We start from the raw sequence: 19,885 nt of genomic DNA on the forward strand, positions 1-19,885 counted from the left end.
AAAAAAACTATATGGGTTTAGGGGTGTGGTTTCTTTTTTCCTTATTGTCATAGTTTGATTTGATTTGATTTGATTGTTTTTGCTTGTAAAAGTGACTCTTTAAACTGTTTTAATGGTCTGGGCATGGTGGCTCATGCCTGTAATCCTAGCGTTTGGGAGGCCAAGGTGGGAGGACTGTTTGAGGCCGACTTTGAAACCAGCCTGGTCAACATAGTGAGACTTTGTCTCCACAAAAAATTAAAAATATATTAATATAAGAAGGCTGGGGGCGGTAACTCACACCTGTTAACTCACACCTGTTATCCCAGCACTTTGGTTAGGCTGGGGACAAGTAGACCACTTAAAAGGCCAGCAGTTAGACCAAAGTCTGAACCACATGCCGAAAACCTGGCATCATACTAAACAATACAAGAATTGCTGGGCCATTGTCGAACCACCAATCGCTGATACTCCAGCTACTTGGGAGAGACTGAAGGCCCACCGAAAACTCACCTTGAACCCGGAAGAGCAGAGGTTTGCAAGTGAGGCTGAGATGCACCCACTGCCTCCAACCAACTGCAAACAAAATACACACAACACAGGTGCAAAGCAAGACTGCTCTCAAAAAGAACCAAACCTATAAGGCCAGGGCCAAACACATCCGGTGCGCATCCAACACTGTGTAAATCCCAACCACTTTGGAGAGGCCAAGGCTGAGCACCGTGGAGCGCCGACCTCACCTGACGGACAGCCACGAGTTCAAAGACCAGCCGCCTGATGCAACATGGAGCCAAACCCCATCTCACTGCCTAAAAAATACCCAAAATTAGCTGGGTCATGCGTCCAGGTCCCATGCCTGTTCAATACCTCAGCCAACATACAAGGAAGGCTTAGCAGGAGAAATGCTTGAACACTCAGGCAGCGTGAGAGCGTCAATGTAATTGAACCAGATTCGCATCATTGCATTCCAGCCTGGGCCAACCAAAGAGCAAACTCTGTCTCAAATAAATCAAATATAATATAAAAAACACCAACTAAATCTATGTGTGTGCTCGTGTCGATTTGAGGATAGTCCGTGTGATGCACAACAACAACTAACAAACACATGACTGATGTGTGTGTGATGAAATATACTAACAAAATTATATATATACAATAAATTAATATACTACAAATATTAACCAACCTAATATAAGCACCTGCCACAACTCATCTCTACAAAAAATTAAAAAATTAGCCGTGCCTGATGGCATGCACCTGTAGTTCCAGCTACTTGGGATGCTGAGGTGGGAGGATTGATCACTTGAGCCTGGGAGGTCGAGGCTGCAGTGAGCTGTTATTGAGCCACTGCACTCCAGCCTGGGCAACAGAGTGAGACGCTGTCTTTAAAATGTAATAATAATAAACTGCTTTAATGGCTAGGCATTGTGGTTCATGCCTGTAGTCTCAGCTACTCTGGAGGCTGAGGCTGGAGGATTCCTTGAACCCTGAAGTTCAAGGATGCAGTGAGCTATGATTGGCCCACTTCACTCCAGCCTGGGTGACAGAGTGAGACCCCAATTCAAAAAAAATTTTTTTTTAATTAAAAATAAGTAAATAAAATGCTTTAATGATTTTTATCATAACTGGTATTTTTTGCCTCCCCTCTAAGACCACCAGTATTGTTCCACTGGTTTATTAAAATGCCAGATTCTATACTTGTTCTTTTACTAATTGAACTAAGTTAGCAACCTAAACTTTATATTTTTAAAAATTATACTTTGTTTTATACTTTCAGGTATGGTTTAGGAATGATTTATTACAAGCAAGAAAATTCAGCCTTGCAGAAATGCATTTCCAAAAGCACTTGATATCAACCCTCAAAGTTCAGTTTTACTTGGCCACATTGGAGTAGTAAGTAGCTTTCTAAACATTAATACTCTATTAATCTCCCTTTTGAAATATGTTTATTATTGATTTAATTGCTATGATAAAAATTGGTCCTTTTTTGTGTTGAAACAGTATTCTGGAGTCTCTTACAACCAAAAATACTACCCATTTGGCTTAGCATAAAGAAAAATCACAGAATTGCCCTTATACCTTGCACAAGTCACTTCATTGCTCTGAGCTTCTATTTTATGAATGTCATATACTACTTACTTACCTTATAGGGTTGTTCTGTGACTCAAGTAAGATGTCTCCTGGCCGAATGCAGTGGCTCATGCCTGTAATCCCAGCACTTTAGGAGGCCGAGGCAGGTGGATCACCTGAGGTCAGGAGTTGGAGACCAGCCTGGCAAACATGGTGAAACCCCGTCTTTACTAAAAATACGAGAATTAGCTAGGCGTGGTGGCACACGCCTGTAGTCCCAGCTACTTAGGAAGCTGAGGCAGGAGAATTGCTTGAACCCAGAAGGAGGAGGTTGCCATGAGCCGAGATCGTGCCACTGCACTACAACCTGGAAACAAAGCGAGAATCTGTCCCCAAAAAAAGAGAGATACTTCCTGTTTTTGAAAGCATGGGCTAATATTTAGCTCCTAAGTTAAGTAGTTTTTTTGTTGTTTTTTGTTGTTGTTGTTTTTTGGTTTTTGGTTTTTTTTTGAGATCTGTCACCCAGGCTGGAGTGCAGTGGCCCAGTCTCAGCTCACTGCAAGCTCTGCCTCCCGGGTTCATGCCATTCTTCTGCCTCAGCGTCCCAAGTAGCTGGGACTACAGGCGCCCACCACCACGCTTGGCTAATTTTTTGTATTCTTAGTAGACACGGGGTTTCACCGTGTTGGCCAGGATGGTCTGGATCTCCTGACCTCATGAGCCACCTGCCTCGGCCTCCCAACGTGCTGGGATTACAGGCGTGAACCACCACGCCCGGCCTTAAGTAGGTAATATTTTAAGGCAAATGGTTCCCTGTGTTTTTTAAGCCTCTGAGTAACATAGGCATGTTGTAACTAATTAAAATTCTTATAAGGCAATATGTACAATCATTTTTATATTCATATATTTTAAATATATCTGGTAACAAATTGTACTTTGGCTGGATACAGTGACTCATACTTGTAATCCCAACACTTTGAGATGCCAAGGCGGGAGGACTGCTTGTGACCAGGAGTTCAAGACCAGCCTGGACAACATAGCGAGACCCAATCTCTACAAAAAAAATTTTAAAATGAGCCTGGCATGGTGGCGCACACCTGTGGTCCTGGCTACTTGGGAGGCTGAAGCACAAGGATCACTTGAGCCTAGGAGTTCAAGGCTGCTATGAGCTAAGAAGGTGACATTGCACTCCAGCCTGGGCAACAGAATGAGACTCCATCTCTTAAAAGAAAAGAAAATAAGTAAATTGTACTTTAATAGGAGAAAAGATGTGTACATTATGTTTTTTTGCTTTTTAAAATCTCATTTATTAGCTTCTGTATAAGTATGGTACCTTAAGTTCTTGTTCTCATCGTCTCATCCCTTTCCCCCTCTCCCTCCCCTCAGCTTCTCTCTTTTTTCCCCCTAGCAAGTTTAGCTTTTGTGGGAATGGTCATACAATGTCAGGAAATTATGTTAGTTTGAAATGTCACTTTAAAATAAATTATTTGCTTCCCAGTAGTAGAGATCAGTGATTTTCAGTTATGTAAAGCAGTAAAATCATTTTTCAAATAAATACCTAAAATATGAAAATATCATTGTTCTGAGTGAAACAAGGTTTGTAAACAGGAGTTTTTTTTAACACAGTTTTGAGATGTCTAATATTTGAAAGACTGCATAAACCTGATGAAATGTGAATATTATCTGGCTAAATAGTACAGATCTTTTTTTTTAATAGAACGCCAAGGTTTTGCTTGTCTTTTAGACTTAAAGGTAACCAAGTATCTGCTCTAAAGATAGACTATTGATTATCATCGTAAATATGTACCAGAGGACCTAGATTTTTATCGCAGAGCAAGTTATTTAAGATTTCTAGACTTCAGTATTCTCATCTTTAGTGAAGCAGTTGAACTAGAATTAGAAGTGATTTTAGAGATAATCTGTTAATCATTTGGTAATCAATTACTAAATCCACTTAATGCAGTGGACAATCCAGTTAGACCCTACAGCCTTATCTCTAATAATTTGATTATGTTGGTTTTGAGTCACGTTGGTTCTCACCTTTCTTCATAAATATCAAGAGAGAGTATTAACATGATCTTTATTTCTTACAGGTTCAACATGCACTGAAAAAATCAGAGAAGGCTTTGGATACCCTAAACAAAGCCATTGTCATTGATCCCAAGAACCCTCTATGCAAATTTCACAGAGCCTCAGTTTTATTTGCAAATGAAAAATATAAGGTAAGATAAATATCTTAAGGGTCTTCAGGGTTGTGTTGCTTAAAAACAACCTTATCCCTTGTTTTCAATAAACTGAAAGTTATTTGTTTAGTTTTGATCTGAGACATTTTTTCAGAGCTATTAATTTCATTTTTTGTGATTTTTATTTCTTCATGAAGTACTCATAGGAAGGATAGGTGTGTGGAAATTTAGGAATATGTGGTTATCCCTTGTAAAGATGCCTTATACAGAAAGGCAGTTTTTTTCATCAGGTGGTTATCTTAAAGGTAAAACCTGAACCATCCTCTTAGGACCAAAGTAAGGGAACAGATGAAAATGAATATACGGGCCGGGCGCAGTGGCTTACACCTGTAATCCCAGCACTTTGGGAGACCAAGGCGGGCGGATCATCTGAGGTCAGGAGTTCAAGACCAGCCGGGCCACATGGTGAAACCCCAGCTCTACTAAAAATACAAAAAAATTAGTTGGGCATGGTGGCGGGTGCCTGTAAATCCCAGCTACTTGGGAGGCTGAGGCAGAATCTCTTGAACCCAGGAGGCAGAGGTTGCAGTGAGCCAAGATCACACCACTGCACTCCAGCCTGGGTGACAGAGTGAGACTTCATCTCAAAAAAAAAAAAATTAAAAATTAAAAAAAAGAAGAAAATGAATGTGTGTGCATTATTCAGCATTTATTGATTAGCCACTATGTGTCAGGCACCAGAAATATAGTGGCAAGTAAAGCAATCATCTTTCCTGCTTTTGAGGGGCCTACTATCTAGTACTTCTCTAGGAAAACAGACATTAACCAAATAATCACAAAATATAATAAATGTTGAATACATAAAGGGAAGGTGTAGTAAGTTACGAGAGCTTATAACATGGAGACTAATTCTAGTCTGATGTGTCTTTCTCTTCTCACTTTTTCGAATTATATATGCTTAGCCTGAAACAAGTATTGAAAAAAGAAGATAAGGAAACTGAGAAAGAGAAAAGAGGCAAAAAGACACGAGATTTTTGTTATCATTTATTCAGTCAGAAACCATGAAGTAAAATCTTTTAAAATAAATTCGGGGCTGGGCACAGTGGCTCACACCTGTAATCCCAGCTCTTCGGGAGGCCAAGGTGGGCAAATCACTTGAGGTCAGAAGTTCGAGACCAGCCTGGCCAACATGATCAAACCCCGTCTCTACCAAATATACAAAAATTAGCCAGGCATGATGGTGCACACCTGTAGTCCCAGCTACTCAGGAGGCTGAGGCACAAGAAACATTTGAACCCAGGAGGCAGAGATTGCAGTGAGTCAAGATTATGCCACTGCACTCCAGCCTGGGCAACAGAGCAACACTCTGTCTCAAAAAAAGAAAAAAAGAAAGAAATATACCAAACCAGTGATAACTTATTTTAAGACTAATAAAAATCCCTATAATCCCAGCACTTTGGAGGAAGAGGCGGGCAGATCACATGAGCCTACGGAACTTGAGACCAGCGTGGGCAACATGTCAAAACCCCATCTCAACCAAGAAGAAAATACAAAAATTAACCAGATGTGGTGACGTGTGCCTGTACTCTCAGCTACTCAGGAAGCTCAAATGGGAGAATGGATTGAGCTCAGGAGGCGGAGGTTGCAGTGAGCTGTGATCACACCACTGCACTTCAGCCTGGGCCACAGAGCTAGACCCTGTCTTAAAAAAAAACAAAAAAAATAGGGCTAGGCACAGTGGCTCACGACTGTAATCCCAGCACTTTGGGAGGCCGAGGCAGGCAGATCATGAAGTCAGGAGTTCAAGGCCAACCTGGCCAGCATGGTGAAACCCTGTCTCTAGTAAAAATACAAAAATTAGCGAGACATGGTGGCGGGCACCTGTAATCCCAGCTACCTGGGAGGCTGAGGCAGGAGAATCGCTTGACACCAGAAGGCAGAGGTTGCAGTGAGTTGAGATCAAACCACTGCACTCGAGCCTGGGCAACAAGAGTGAAACTCCATCTCCAAAAAAAATTTAAAAATAGACTAATAAAGATATACAAAGGGATTAAATATATAATTTATCCAGTAATTCCTTTAGTTTTAATTTATCTTTTTTTTTTATTCTATCTTCTTTATGAAGACATGGATTTCTATTTTACTGGTTTTGTCCTTTTAAAAGTCTCTCTTTCTTTAGTTTTGTTTTCTTGCTCTGTTGCCCAAGCTAGAGTGCAGTGGTGCAGTCATAGCTCACTGAAGCCTCAAATTCCTAGGCTGAATCCCAGGTACCCAGGACTACAGGCATAAGCCACCATGCCCAGCTAATTTTTTTGTCAAAGTCAAGTCTTGAAAAAGCTTCTTTTAGGGCCAGGTGCCATGGCTCATCCTTGTAATCCCAGCACTTTGGGAGGCCAAGGCAGCCAGATCACTTGAGGCCAGGAGTTCAAGACCAGCCTGGCCAACATAGTGAAACCCTGTCTCTACTAAAAATCCAAAAATTAGCTACGCCTGGTGGTGCATGCCTGTAATCCCAGCTACTCGAGTGGCTGAGGCATGAGAATCGCTTGAACCCATGAGGCAGAGGTTGCTGTGAGCCCAGATCACACCTCTGCATTCTAGCTTGGGCAATAGAGGGAGACTCTGTCTCAAAAAAAAAAATTTTTTTAAGCTTATTTTAAATCTAATAAACCCTTTTCAACTTTTAACTATTCTTTTAAGTACTATAATTGCAAATCAGTATTTGTTTTTATGTACTTACTTTATTGTACTTCTTTAGATATGAAGGACTTTATTCATTATTCTTAAAGCCATTTTAATACCAACATACCTACCAGATAGGCCACATAAATCAGCCTTTACTTGCTTCAAGAAGCCTAAGTTCTAATCTCATCAGTTGTCTGGACTATGATATATATATAGTTATAGCCATTTTTGTGGGGTTTTCTTTGTTTGTTTGGTTGTTTGTTTGTTTAGGCAGCCTTCCAATCCAAAGTAGTACCAGAGAGACTCCCTCTTTTGTTATTATCGTTATTATTATCATTGTCATTATCATTATTATATCAGGCAGCCTCCTGAGCCACAGTAGACTCAGAGAAACTCCCAGTTATAGGCATTTTGGGGTATGAGCTTGCGGCTTCACTGAATTATGAGGCCTAATTTGATGCATGGACTAGATATAGATATGTGACTGTATGAAAAGGGCATAAAGAAAAGTTAAAGGGTACATGTTCTCAGGATCTCCTGGGACTGTGTCATGGGGCATTCATTAGTCACTTGAAAACAAGAAAGAAAAGTTAACGATTGCTTCTGAGATTTTCTGGCTCCAAAATGAAAATCAAGGGGACCATTTCAACATCTCTAAAACATTGCTAGCCATCACCTTATTTAATGTGTTGTACTGATATTTAATCATTTAAATCTTAAGTCTTTAGGGTAAAAGTAAGAACTCCGATGCTGTGTTAGACACTATTTCTCAATGAATCCTTGTAATTAGATCATTGCGGGTGGGGATAGGCATGCTGGTTGCATGAAATGTTGATAACAATTATAATATGCAGTCATAGCAAGAAAACATATCAATTCTGAATTGGGTGTGTTGTAGCAGTGAATGAGGATTGGAGTCTGTCATCTTAAAGGTTAAGATTTCGTTCAAGAACAGGCACAGCAGCTCACGCCTGTAATCCCAGCACTTTGGGAGGCCGAGGCGAGTGGATCACAAGGTCAGGCGTTCAAGACCAGCCTGGCCAACATGGTGAAACCCCATCTCTACTAAAAATACAAAAATTAGCCGGGCATGGTGGCGGGCGCCTGTAATCACAGCTATTTGGAAAGCTGAAGCAGGAGAATCGCTTCAACCTGGGAGGCAGAAGTTGCAGTGAGCTACTGCACTCCAGCCTGGACGATAGAGCAAAACTCCATCTCGGGGGGAAAAAAAAAGATTTCTTTAAAGGGTGGGCATGATGGCTTACACCTGTAATCCCAGCACTTTGGGAGGCCAAGGTGAGAGGATCACTTGAGGTCAGAAGTTCGAGGCCAGCTCGCCAATATGGTGAAACCCTGTGTCAACTAAAATACAAACATTAGCCGGACGTGGTGGCACACGCCTGTAATTCCAGCTGCTCAGGAGGCTGAGGCAGGAGAATCGCTTGAACCCAGGAGGCAGAGGTTGCAGTGAGCCAAGATCACGACACCATACTCCAGCCTGAGTGACAGAGCGAAACTCCATCTCAAAAAGAAAAAAGATTTCTTTAAAGTAAGGCCGGCGCAGTGGCTCACGCCTGTAATCCTAGCACTTTGGGAGGCCAAGGCAGGTGGATCACCTGAGGTCAGGAGTTCAAGACTAGCCTGGGCAACATAGTGAAACCCCATCTCTACTAAAAATACAAAACAAAATTAGCCAGGAATTACAGGTAAGCATCTGTAATCCCAGCTACTCAGGAGACTGAGGCAGGAGAATCACTTGAACCCAGGAAGCAGAGGTTGCAGTGTGCAGAGATCGCACCACTGCACTCCAGCCTGGGTGACAGAATGACAGTCCGTCTCAAAAAAGAAAAAGAAAAAGATTTCTTTAATGATTCTCAGAAGTGGTCTGGGAACTTCTGGGGTTCCCTAAAATTCTTCCAAAGAGTCCTAGAGGTCAGAGCTATTTTTACAATAATGTCTTGACATTATTTACCTTTTTCAGTCTTCATTCTGTCCCAAATGGACAGTAGAATTTTCCAAAAGCTACATAATATGTGATATCAAAACAGATTAAATGGAGGAGATAGATGTGAGAATCTAGCTGTCTTCTACTAACAAAGACTTGGAAAAATGTTAATGCTACTCTTCTCAATGACTTTTTGTTGTTCTGAAAAATTATACAGTTATTTTTCATTAAAAAATAAATCACTGGGCCAGGCACGGTGGCTCACGCCTGTAATCCCAACACTTTGGGAAGCTGAGGCAGGCAGATTACTTGAGGTCAGGAATTCAAGACCAGCCTGGCTGACATGGTAAAACCCCGTCTCTACTGAAAATACAAAAATTAGCTGGGTGTGGTGGCGCATGCCTGTGATCCCAGTTACTCGGGAGGCTGAGGCAGGAGAATTGCTTGAATCTGAGAAGCGGAGATTGCAGTAAGCAGAGATTGCGCCACTGCACTCCAGTCTGGGCGACAGAGCGAGACTCCTTCTCAATAAATAAAAATAAATAGATAGATAGATAGATAGATAGATAGATAGATAGATAGATGACCAAAAGCAAGGATTGTCACCACCTGCATATTTCACAAAGAGGGGTGGGTGTGTGTGGGGGTGTGTGTGTGTGGGTGTGTGTGTGTGTGTGTTTTCAGTGTACTAGAGTGCCTGCTATTTGTTAGTACTTATTGTCATATAAGTATGCATTTTATTTTCACAACAATAAGAACTAATACAATAAGGAAGTATATTGATTAAGATTTAGTTAGCTTTTATGAAGATGATTTGGGAAATCGAATAAAAAAAATGCTTGGTCAAAACTTTAAAATTTTGCTACTTTAAGGTTTTCTTTGCCTTTTCAGTCTGCTTTACAAGAACTTGAAGAATTGAAACAAATTGTTCCCAAAGAATCCCTCGTTTACTTCTTAATAGGAAAGGTAAAGACTGGGGCCATGTTCCCAAACAGTGACTTTCACAGCAAATATTGACATTTTATAAGAATAAATTTAATACTTACTGTACAATATCTATTGAGCAAATTCAACTAAAGCTCCAAACTGAGTGCTCTGGGAATAACAGATTTAGTTCTAACACTTAAGAAAATGATATCCTAGCTGGGCATAGTGCCTCACGCCTGTAATCCCAGCACTTTGGGAGGCCTAGGCAGGTGGATTACCTGACTCAGGAGTTTAAGACCAGCCTGACCAACATGGTGAAACCCGACCTCTACTAAAAATACAAAAATTAGCTGGGTGTGGTGACTCATGCCTGTGATCCCAGCTACTCTGGAGGCTGAGGCAGGAGAATCACTTGAACCTGGGAGCGGAGGTTGCCGTGAGCCAAGATCACGCCATTGCACTCCAGCCTGGGCAAGAGAACAAGATTCTGTCTCAGAAACAAAAAAATAAAAAGAAAGAAAAAGAAGAACATGAATGGCACTGTGTTGTCTTGATTAAGAGAAATGGCTTCTGAGAGTCCCAAGGCCAGACTAGTCAGTTTTTTACAGACTAGACCCCCATATGCCAATTAGTTAAGGTGCCTGTAGACAGTTGTTAAGAGTTGATATAACTCAATTTAAAATCACTGTAAATGAAAGTTAATTAAGTAATTTACAATCCATTTAATCCCATTATCATTGTTCCAGTCAGAGTGATATTTATTGGAAACTTACTACCTGAAAGATAGAAGCAAGGAATTCTGAAAATAATATCTGATTATATGAAAAGGAACTCAAAAGCTGGTATGAGTTCATCTGTAGGAAGAAAATATCCTACCATTAGAATGAGTTTAGATCACATAAATCAGGAGCCTAGTTTAAATTATAAATATTTAGAATTGTAGAGACTGGGCACTGTGGCTCACGCCTGTAATCCCAGCACTTTGGGAGGCTGAGGCAGGTGGATCACCTGAGGTCAGGAGTTTGAGACTAGCCTGGCTAACATGGCAAAACCCCGTCTCTACTTATAAATACAAAAATTAGCCAGGGGCGGTGGTGGACACCTGTAGTCCCAGCTACTCAGGAGACTAAAGCAGGAGAATTGCTTGAACCTGGGAGGCGGAGGTTGCAGTGAGCCAAGATCACGCCATTGCACTCTAGCCTGGGCAATAGAGCAAGACTCCATCTCAAAAATAAATATATAAATATTTAGAATTTTATAGTTGAAGCTCACAACTTAATGAAAAATGTAGTATTGCTGTTTATTTTTAGGTTTACAAGAAGTTAGGTCAAACGCACCTTGCCCTGATGAATTTCTCTTGGGCTATGGATTTAGATCCTAAAGGAGCCAATAACCAGATTAAAGAGGCAATTGATAAGCACTATCTTCCAGATGATGAGGAGCCAATAACCCAAGAAGAACAGATCAGTAAGTATCACACATATGATTGTGAGTATTTAGAAAGTTACCTTTTGCATAAGGATTTGTAGGCTACTCCTTTATTTTATTTTCCTAACCATGGTATTACCAAATGAACTTTTAGGGAAATTTAACAGGGTGATGTAATAACAAAATGCATATAAAGTCAGATAATTAGTCTCTCTTCTGGATCTAGTTTGCTGTGTGACTTTGATAAATTCATTGCTAATTTTTACCTGGGCCTCAATTTATGTTTGAATATGTAACCAGTAGTGTTTTATCTGCTTCCTAAGAATGTAGTTTTTTAAATAAGAAAATGGAGAAATTTCTGACAAGGTAAATTCTGATTAGATGCCTTTGTTCCAGAAAACTTGGTGAAAACCTTTAATTAAAATTATAAGCCACGGGGCCAGGCACAGTGACTCAGGCCTGTAGTTCCAACACTTTGGGAGGCGGAGGTGGGTGTATCACCTGAGGTCAGGAGATCGACACCAGCTGACCAACATGGTAAAACCCCATCTCTACTAAAAATACAAAAGTTAGCTGGGCATGGTGACAGGCACCTGTAATCCCAGCTACTCAGGAGGCTGAGACAGGAGAATCGCTTGAACCCAGGAGGCTGAAGTTGCAGTGAGCTGAAGTCATGCCATTGCACTCCAACCTGGATAACAAGAATGAAACTCTGTCTCAAAAAAAAAAAAAAATTATAAGCCAGGCATGATGGCTTGTGTATGTAATCCCAGCTACTCAGGAGGCTGAGGTGGGAGGATTGCTTGAGCCTAGGATTTCACGACGAGCCAGTGAGACCCTGCTTCTAAACAAATTTTTTAAATTAGCTGGATGTGGTGGTATGCATCTATAGTCCCAGGTACTTGGGAGACTGAGGCAGGAGAATCATACCACTTGAGCCCAGGAGTTTGAGGCTACAGTGAGCTATGATTGTGCCACTTCACTCCAGCCTGAGTGACAGACCAAGATAAATGATTGATTGATAGATAGATAGATAGATAGATAGATAGATAGATAGATAGATAAATAGACAGACCCCATAAACCTTTTGAAACTGAAGGTTATAGTCTGTTTCTGTGGACTAGCAGGGAGTATTCTTAAGTGAAGTCAGTGATTGGAGGTTGGGGAAATGTCAATTTTTTTTTTTTAATGTCTCAGAGAACTAGCTAGTTGTAATTCCTAGGGCAGGAATAAGGAACCCATTAGGGAGAGGCAGTTTTGGTAGTTAAAACCTTAAAAGTAAAATGCAGTAAGCTAATGTCAGACCTATTACAAAGTTAGGAAACTTGAGTTGCATTTTATTAAAGGATATGAGGATTTTTAAGGGCCTTTATTTAGGGTTTTATCTCTCTGAATATACTACAATTTTTCTTGTTTTCATGAACCAACAGGATGTTTGTCAGAAACCTTACTGTAGACTTTTGTTTTATTTTTAAAGTGGGAACAGATGAATCCCAGGAGAGCAGCATGACAGATGCGGATGACACACAACTTCATGCAGCTGAAAGTGATGAATTTTAACTTCTGGAAATCGGACTTTTACAACTGGATGTGTGACTAGTGCTGACATGTTTCTCGTCCCTCCATATACTGAGTCTTTACTCTTGAGCCGGCGGTGTCATCATCCATCACTTATACCATGAGTGTGCCACTTTCATTGGACCCTGACTGTATACGGAATGAAAGGCAGTGCAATATTTAGCTGCTAACAAGACTGGCTCTTTTACCAGTATGAATGACAATTTATGGGGGGTAGGGTGGGGAACTTTCTTTTCTGTTTTTCTTTAATCTCCCTTTGTTGGAAAGTATCATGAAAGGAAGAGTTATGTTTTATCTTGAAGGAACCATTAGATATGGAAAATAGTGATGAACCAGAATTTCTTGGTTGCTTTCTCAAAAATTTGTTTTTATTTGGTTCTGTTCCTGATAAACAGAGTAACTGACCTTCATTTCTAGGTTCTTCAAGAATGGTGTTTGCAAGTGCCAGATGGAACAATAAAAGACGTTGCCTATAACAGTAACTTGATTGCCAAGGAATGTAAATTACCTTCAACTTGCAGTGTCTCCCATAAACAAATGTAATGGGCATATTGGGACTCATATGTAGGAATCAAATATCCCTCCATACAGTGTACACTTATTCTTGGCAAGAATGCTTTAATGTCTAACCAAGAATTTTAATTTATTCATCTTGCTTCAAAGTGTTGATCATTGTTGTCTTGGTATTGCAAACTTTAAAATTGGTTCATACCATATTGCCTCTTCTCTTTGAGCTCTGTGGGATCACCTTTAACATTCAGAGATGATAGAGTGGTTCCCCACTGAGAAGCCAAAACAAGGCCCTTAGTAATCCCTTAAGTTCACCATATCAATCAGAATGAGAACACTAAAGTGGAGAGACTTTAAGAGATCATGATAGTGAAAGCCTTAATATAATCAGAATGGTACCATAACCTTGAATCTATATTTGTTCAAAACATTATCCCTTTGACTTTTCTAAGTGTTTGCTTAAGCAGAGTATAAGAATGTGCGGTTACCTTTGGTTGAGATCCTTTCCATTCTTTTTGACTCTCTGCTTCAGATTTTTTCAGTAGTGTGAGTCACCAAAACATTTACTAAGAATTGGGTTTAGGATATTGGAAATTTTTAGCTTAGGGGAAGAAACATTCTTAAGAAGGAAATAGGTTCTCTTCTGAGTTTATCATAATATCGGTTGGTGTCTTTGGGAAATGACCACAATTTTAAGAATTTAATTATGCATATAAATTGATAATTATTGGAATTCCACCGTAACAGATTTAAACAGTCTTAAATTGTTTATCTCCTTTATTGTAATGTATTGAAATTTTAGAGAAACTTTAGTTGTTAACATTTTATTAAGTGCCAATGTCAGAATATAACAAATTATAGTTTCTTATGAATAACAGGCCTACAGTTATTATTTTGGATTATTTGATGAAGGACAAACTTACCTGTATTTGTTAGTCAAGCTGTGAAAATAAGGTGGATTACAAAAGATGTGAAAAAAATTGTAGCCTGTAGACTCAGTAATTTTCTATAATTTACTGTTAATCTCATTTGAATATGGATTAGGTACAATTATAAATTAATTCAAGTCAGGGTCTTTAGGTATCAGGTGCCAGAGAGATATTTAACAGATTTCCCTACCTAAATTTATGTATATGTACTGTCTAAAAAAGTACTTTTTAAAAAAAAGGAACAGTTGGGAGAAAATAAATATAATGAAAAATTCCCAGAGGCTAGCACTTGGATTCTAACACATATGCTATTGTATTATCCATTAGTTCTGTAATATTTAATTTTAGATTCTTTTATATTTTTAATTGGCAAAGCACAAGGTGCTGTGTAACAGTGTCATTTAGAGTTTTATAGAAAGCTTCAACCTGAGTTCTGCGTTTTAAAGCCTGGAGAAAGCTAAGCTTAGAACATAATTTGCTGAAGTATAATTATCTTTTTGTAGTAGGAATTTATGTCCTGTGCCACAAGTGAGAGTCTTTCTGGTACTGATTTTTTGAGACCAAGGATAAAAGGATCGTTTTGTAAGACACGCCATGGCAATCAATGGCTGGCTGGGGGACAGTTTCCGCCCAAGCTTGGCCTATTTTATTTTTCCTCATACCTACTTTTAAAGTCATTAGGTATCTGAAGCCTTATTTCCCACCTAGTAACACTTTCTGGCTTTTGTGGTTTCTTTTTTTGTTTTGTTTTTTGCATGGAATGGGGATCAAACAACCAGAAGAAAAACACATTTTGATCAAGTAAAATGTTTGTTTCAAACATCAGAAGTTTATTTTACAGAAATTAAATTAAGTAGTTTGACATCCTTTTCTCTGTTTCACACATATATTAGGTTGGTGCATAAGTAATTGTGGTTTTTGCCATGACTTTTATGGCAAAACCTGCAGTTACTTTTGCACCAACCTAATACATATATATGCGCACACACTTGTTCAGAAGCTATGTTGTGGCCTTGGATTTGTTTTTCCCCTTGGAAATGGTTCTTAACTCTGGGATTTTAGAAGGTTAGAATATTTTTTCAAGAGAACAGTGGTACTCAAAATAATGAAAGGTGGTCCCTACATTTTCTGTATTCATCACTTAAAATTTTGATTTTCCAAGAACTACAAGTAACATTTGAACCATGCTGCTGTTGTACCTTAAACAAAACTCAGTGATAACCAGTATTTAGTCTATTAAAATGCTCTTTTGAAGAAAAAAGTTTGGAAGTCTCTGATTAGCCAGAGTATAGTATGAGTCTTCACTGAGAAATATGGTGACCCATTTTCTTTGTGAAAACCTGGGAAAATGCAAGTGTGGGTGTGAAGTGTGTGTTCTGTTTGCATTGAAACAATGTAATTTTGTGTCTTCTTTTTGCTTTAACTGACTTATTTCAGAAATTGTACAGTCTTGAGGGGGAAAGTCTTTTCTGTTAATATATTTGCAATTCATTAAAGGATATGGAAAATCCAAATAAGTTACTTTTGAAAGCAATTGATAATCAAGTTGTTAAAGCTATATGAAAGCTGTGCCATCTGTATTTTAATAAGAAGGCACAGAAAATAGAGATACAGTTTTATGTTTCACAAAATCTAGAGCAATGTTTATCTAATTTTTTAAAACTTACACTCTCTTTTAATATATTTTAAACGGTCATACTCTTTTTTAGTATTATTTGGAATATCAAAATAAGTACTATGACAAAACAATGGTAATTTTAGAATACCTTTTTTCAAACTACAGAAGCCAGCAGCTGTGAATTTGCAAGTCAACTGCTTATCCTTTGATCACATGATTTCTGAAATTTCTTCAAAAGGGACACAAAGGTTTTTTGTTCCAATTAGAATCTATTTAAAAAGGTCAGGATCTGAAAGAAGTAAGAATTTTACTCTAATTTGAAAAAAATTTTTTTTTTTTTTTGGTATCTTGGAGAAAGTACAGAGAGCTGAAGGGTTTTATTCAGACTTGAAGAAAAGGCAGTAACTGGGAAAAACACATGAAGGTGGGGTGAGCTGGGCAGTTCCAAGGGGAACAACGCAGACCTCATAACCTTCCCTAGGACCTGCCATTTAATGTCAGCTGAACAAGGATAAACAGCAGCTTAGACATGAAACTATCCTTTGCTTGTTTAGCTGACAACTCATGGTTCATGAAGGTTCAGTACAGGTTTTATTTTTCTTTGTAGGTGCAAACTTTGTTAAAAAGCTGTGTTTGTTGAGATCCTGCTCTATGGATTGTGTTGCTTGCTTTGTGGATGGTATTTTCAATTCTCAACACTAGAAGGTAGGTATTAATTCATTTTACAAAAGAGAAAACAGGCTCAGCTATTGAATGATACAACTGGGCACTTTTGGCATTAGTGTATGTTCAGAATCTTATATTTTAGTTTTGGACTTCCTCTGGAGGTTTCAAGTCATGTTTAATGGTAACTAAGTTGTCTTCTCTAGCATTTTTTTTTTAAGACAGTCTCGCTCTGACCTCCAGCCTGGAGTGCAGTAGTATGATCATAGCTCACTGCAGCCTCGAACTCCTAGACTCAAGCAATCCTCCCACCTCAGCCACCCAAGAAGCCAGGACAACACATGCAGCACCACACCTGGCTCATTTTTTATTTTTTATTTTTGTAGAGTCAGGGTATTGCTATGTTGCCCAGGCTGATCTCAAACTCCTGGCCTCAAGCAATCCTCCCACCTCAGCCTCCCAAAGCACTGGAATTATAAGCGTGAGCCACCTCACCCAGCCCTCTCTAGCTATTGTTTTTTTGTTTTTTGTTTTTTTTTGGGGGGGGGGACAGAGTTTCACTCTTGTTGCCCAGACTAGAGTGCAATGGAGTGATATCTACTCACCGCAACCTCCACCTCCCGGTTTCAAGCGTTTCTCCTGCCTCAGCCTCCCAAGTAGCTGGGACTGCAGGCATGTACCACTGCGCCTGGCTGATTTTTGTATTTTTAGTACAGGCAAGGTTTCTCCATGTTGGTCAGGCTGGTCTCGAACTCCCGGCCTCAGGTGATCTGCCCACCTCGGCCTCCCACAGTGTTGGGATTATAGGCGTGAGCCACTGTGGCCAGCCCTCTCTAGCATTTTTTTTTTTCTTTTTTTGAGACAGAGTCTCCCCCTGTCACCCAGGCTGGAGTGCAGTGGTGCAGTCTCGGCTCACTGCAAGCTCCCAGGGTTCACACCATTCTCCTGCCTCAGCCTCACGAGTAGCCTGCGACTACAGGCACCCCCACGACGCCTGGGTAATTTTTTTTGTATTTTTATTAGAGACGGGGTTTCACCATGTTAGCCAGGATGGTCTCGATCTCTTCACCTCATGATCTGCCCACCTCGGCCTCCCAAAGTGTTGAGATTACAGGCGTGAGCCACTGTGCCCAGCCTAGCATTTTTAAATATAAAGTCTACTGTAGGCTAATATCCAGGTCCAGGTTTTACAGAGGAAACTTGATTATTAATCATCCAGATCTGTTGTAGTATAGTCCTTTGTTAGGGCTTTGATCTATGTGCTGCTTCCTTACTCTTCTCCCACTGAAATTGGAATATATTTTCCCTCTTTGAGTGACTAGGATTTGCTTTAAAGTAGAAAGTTATACATCTTCAATTTTCCTTCAGTTCTTGCATTTTTATTAACAATTTCCTCTATCACAAGCATTCTTTTTTTGGAGACAGGGTTTTGCTCTGTTACTCAGGCTGGAATGCAGTGGCACGATCACAGCTCACTGCAACCTCTACTTCCCAGGTTCAAGCGATCCTCCTGCCTTAGCCTCCCAAGTAGTTGGGACCAACAGGCATGCCCCACCACTCCCAGCTAATTGTTGTATTTTTGTAGAGATGGGGTTTTGCCATATTGCTTGGGCTGGTCTCAAACTCATGGGCTCAAGCAGTTCGCCCGCCCCATGCATCCTTTTAATATTCAACACTGTTAAGGAAAACTGTAGGCCAGACGTTGTGGCTCACACCTGTAATCCCAGCACTTTGGGTGGCCAAGATGGGCAGATTGCTTGAGCCTGAGATAAGAGACCAGCCTGTGCAGCATAACAAGACCCCATCTGTATTAATTTAAAAAAAAGAAATGGGCCGGGCATGGTGGCTCACACCTGTAATCCCAGCACTTTGGGAGGCCGAGGCAGGTGGATCATGAGGTCAGGAGATCAAGGTCATCCTGGCCAATATGGTGAAACCCGTCTCTACTAAAAATACAAAAATTAGCCAGGTGTGGTGGCGTGCATCTGTAGTCCCAGCTACTCAGGAGGCTGAGGCAGGAGAATCGCTTGAACCTAGGAGGTGGAGGTTGCAGTGAGCCGAGATCACACCATTGCACTCTAGCCCGCGTGACAGGGCAAGACTCCGTCTCAAAAAAAAAAAAAAGAAAAAAAAAAGAGAAATATATGCTGGGCACCGTGGCTCATGCCTGTAATGTTAACACTTTAGGAGGCTGAGGGTGATGGATCACTTGAGCCAAGGAGTTCGAGACCAGCCTGGGTAACATAGTGAGACCCCATCTCTACAAAAAATGGGTAAAAATTAGCCAGGCATGGGGGAGTGCACCTCTTGTCCCAGCTACCTAGGAGGCTGAGGTGAAAGGATCGCTTGAGCCTCGGAGGTTGAGGCTGCAGTAAGCCATGATGGCACTGCTGTACCCAGCCTGGGTGGCAGAGCGAGCCCCTGTCTCAAAGGAAAAAATAAAAATGTACTTATATTCAGGTACGTGTCTCACGCCTGTAATCATAGCACTTTGGGAGGCCGAGGCAGGCGGATCATGAGGTCAGGAGATCAAGACCATCCTGGCTAACATGGTGAAACCCTGTCTCTACTAAAGAAAAAAAAAATACAAAAAATTAGCTGGGCGTGGTGGCGAGCGCCTGTAGTCCCATCTTCTCAGGAGGCTGAAGCAGGAGAATGGTGTGAATCCGGGAGGCAGAGCTTGTAGTGAGCCCAGATCGTGCCACTGCACTCCAGCCTGGGCAACAAAGTGAGACTCCATCTCAAAAGAAAAGAAAAATGTATTTATGACACTTGCTAAAGATCATAAGGCACAATAGGGGGGCATGAACGTAGATATAGGGCCTACTGCAATATCTACTGTAATGGGGTCTTGCAGTAGGGGAGAGAGAGAGGATTCTGATTTTAACAGGGACAAGTGGAGGTGTATATCCAAGGAACAGAATGGGGTCAGTTGATGGAAAATTACTAAGAGAAAACATCAAAGATAAGGGGTTTCTGGCTAAACTGACTTGATAGGATTATTGCTGGAAGCTAACTACGTTGATAAGATATCAAAGATGGGAATTTTTGCTAAAAGTGATTTAGCAGGATTTTTTTTTTTCAAACTATATTCTACAAGGACAGAGAGGGAAGTCCAAGGTCAGGCCTAATCAGAAAGGACTTAGAGGGGCCTGCCTAAAGTTTTGGTCAAAGGAGAGAATCTTTTCAACATCATCAACATAGAATTTTCAATTGAGAGTTAAAGCTGTATTTGAATCCCAAACAAATTCAGGGAAAGAAAAAGCTGTATTTGAAAATTCAAGGCCTTGAAAATGCAGAATTAAGTTTGAATAAGAAAGGGAATAATAGACCCAGTGCTTTGGGAGACTGAAGCAGGAGAATCCTTTGA

General features: G+C 40.4%; 1 protein-coding gene across 1 annotated transcript in view; it reads left to right on the top strand.

Moving 5' to 3' along the window:
* CDC27 (cell division cycle 27) overlaps positions 1–15,748 on the top strand; it is a 72,993-nt gene extending 57,245 nt beyond the window's left edge. Inside the window, 7 exon segments of the mRNA XM_017882950.1 lie at positions 1,757–1,785; positions 1,788–1,820; positions 1,823–1,872; positions 4,143–4,271; positions 9,754–9,828; positions 11,100–11,256; positions 12,695–15,748. Coding sequence (XP_017738439.1) covers positions 1,757–1,785; positions 1,788–1,820; positions 1,823–1,872; positions 4,143–4,271; positions 9,754–9,828; positions 11,100–11,256; positions 12,695–12,777 — 556 coding nt within the window. The 3' untranslated portion in view covers positions 12,778–15,748.
* The last annotated feature ends 4,137 nt before the right edge of the window (positions 15,749–19,885 follow it).

Source organism: Rhinopithecus bieti, unplaced genomic scaffold, assembly GCF_001698545.2.
Source record: "Rhinopithecus bieti isolate Rb0 unplaced genomic scaffold, ASM169854v2 scaffold_12928, whole genome shotgun sequence".
Lineage (NCBI taxonomy): Eukaryota > Metazoa > Chordata > Mammalia > Primates > Cercopithecidae > Rhinopithecus > Rhinopithecus bieti.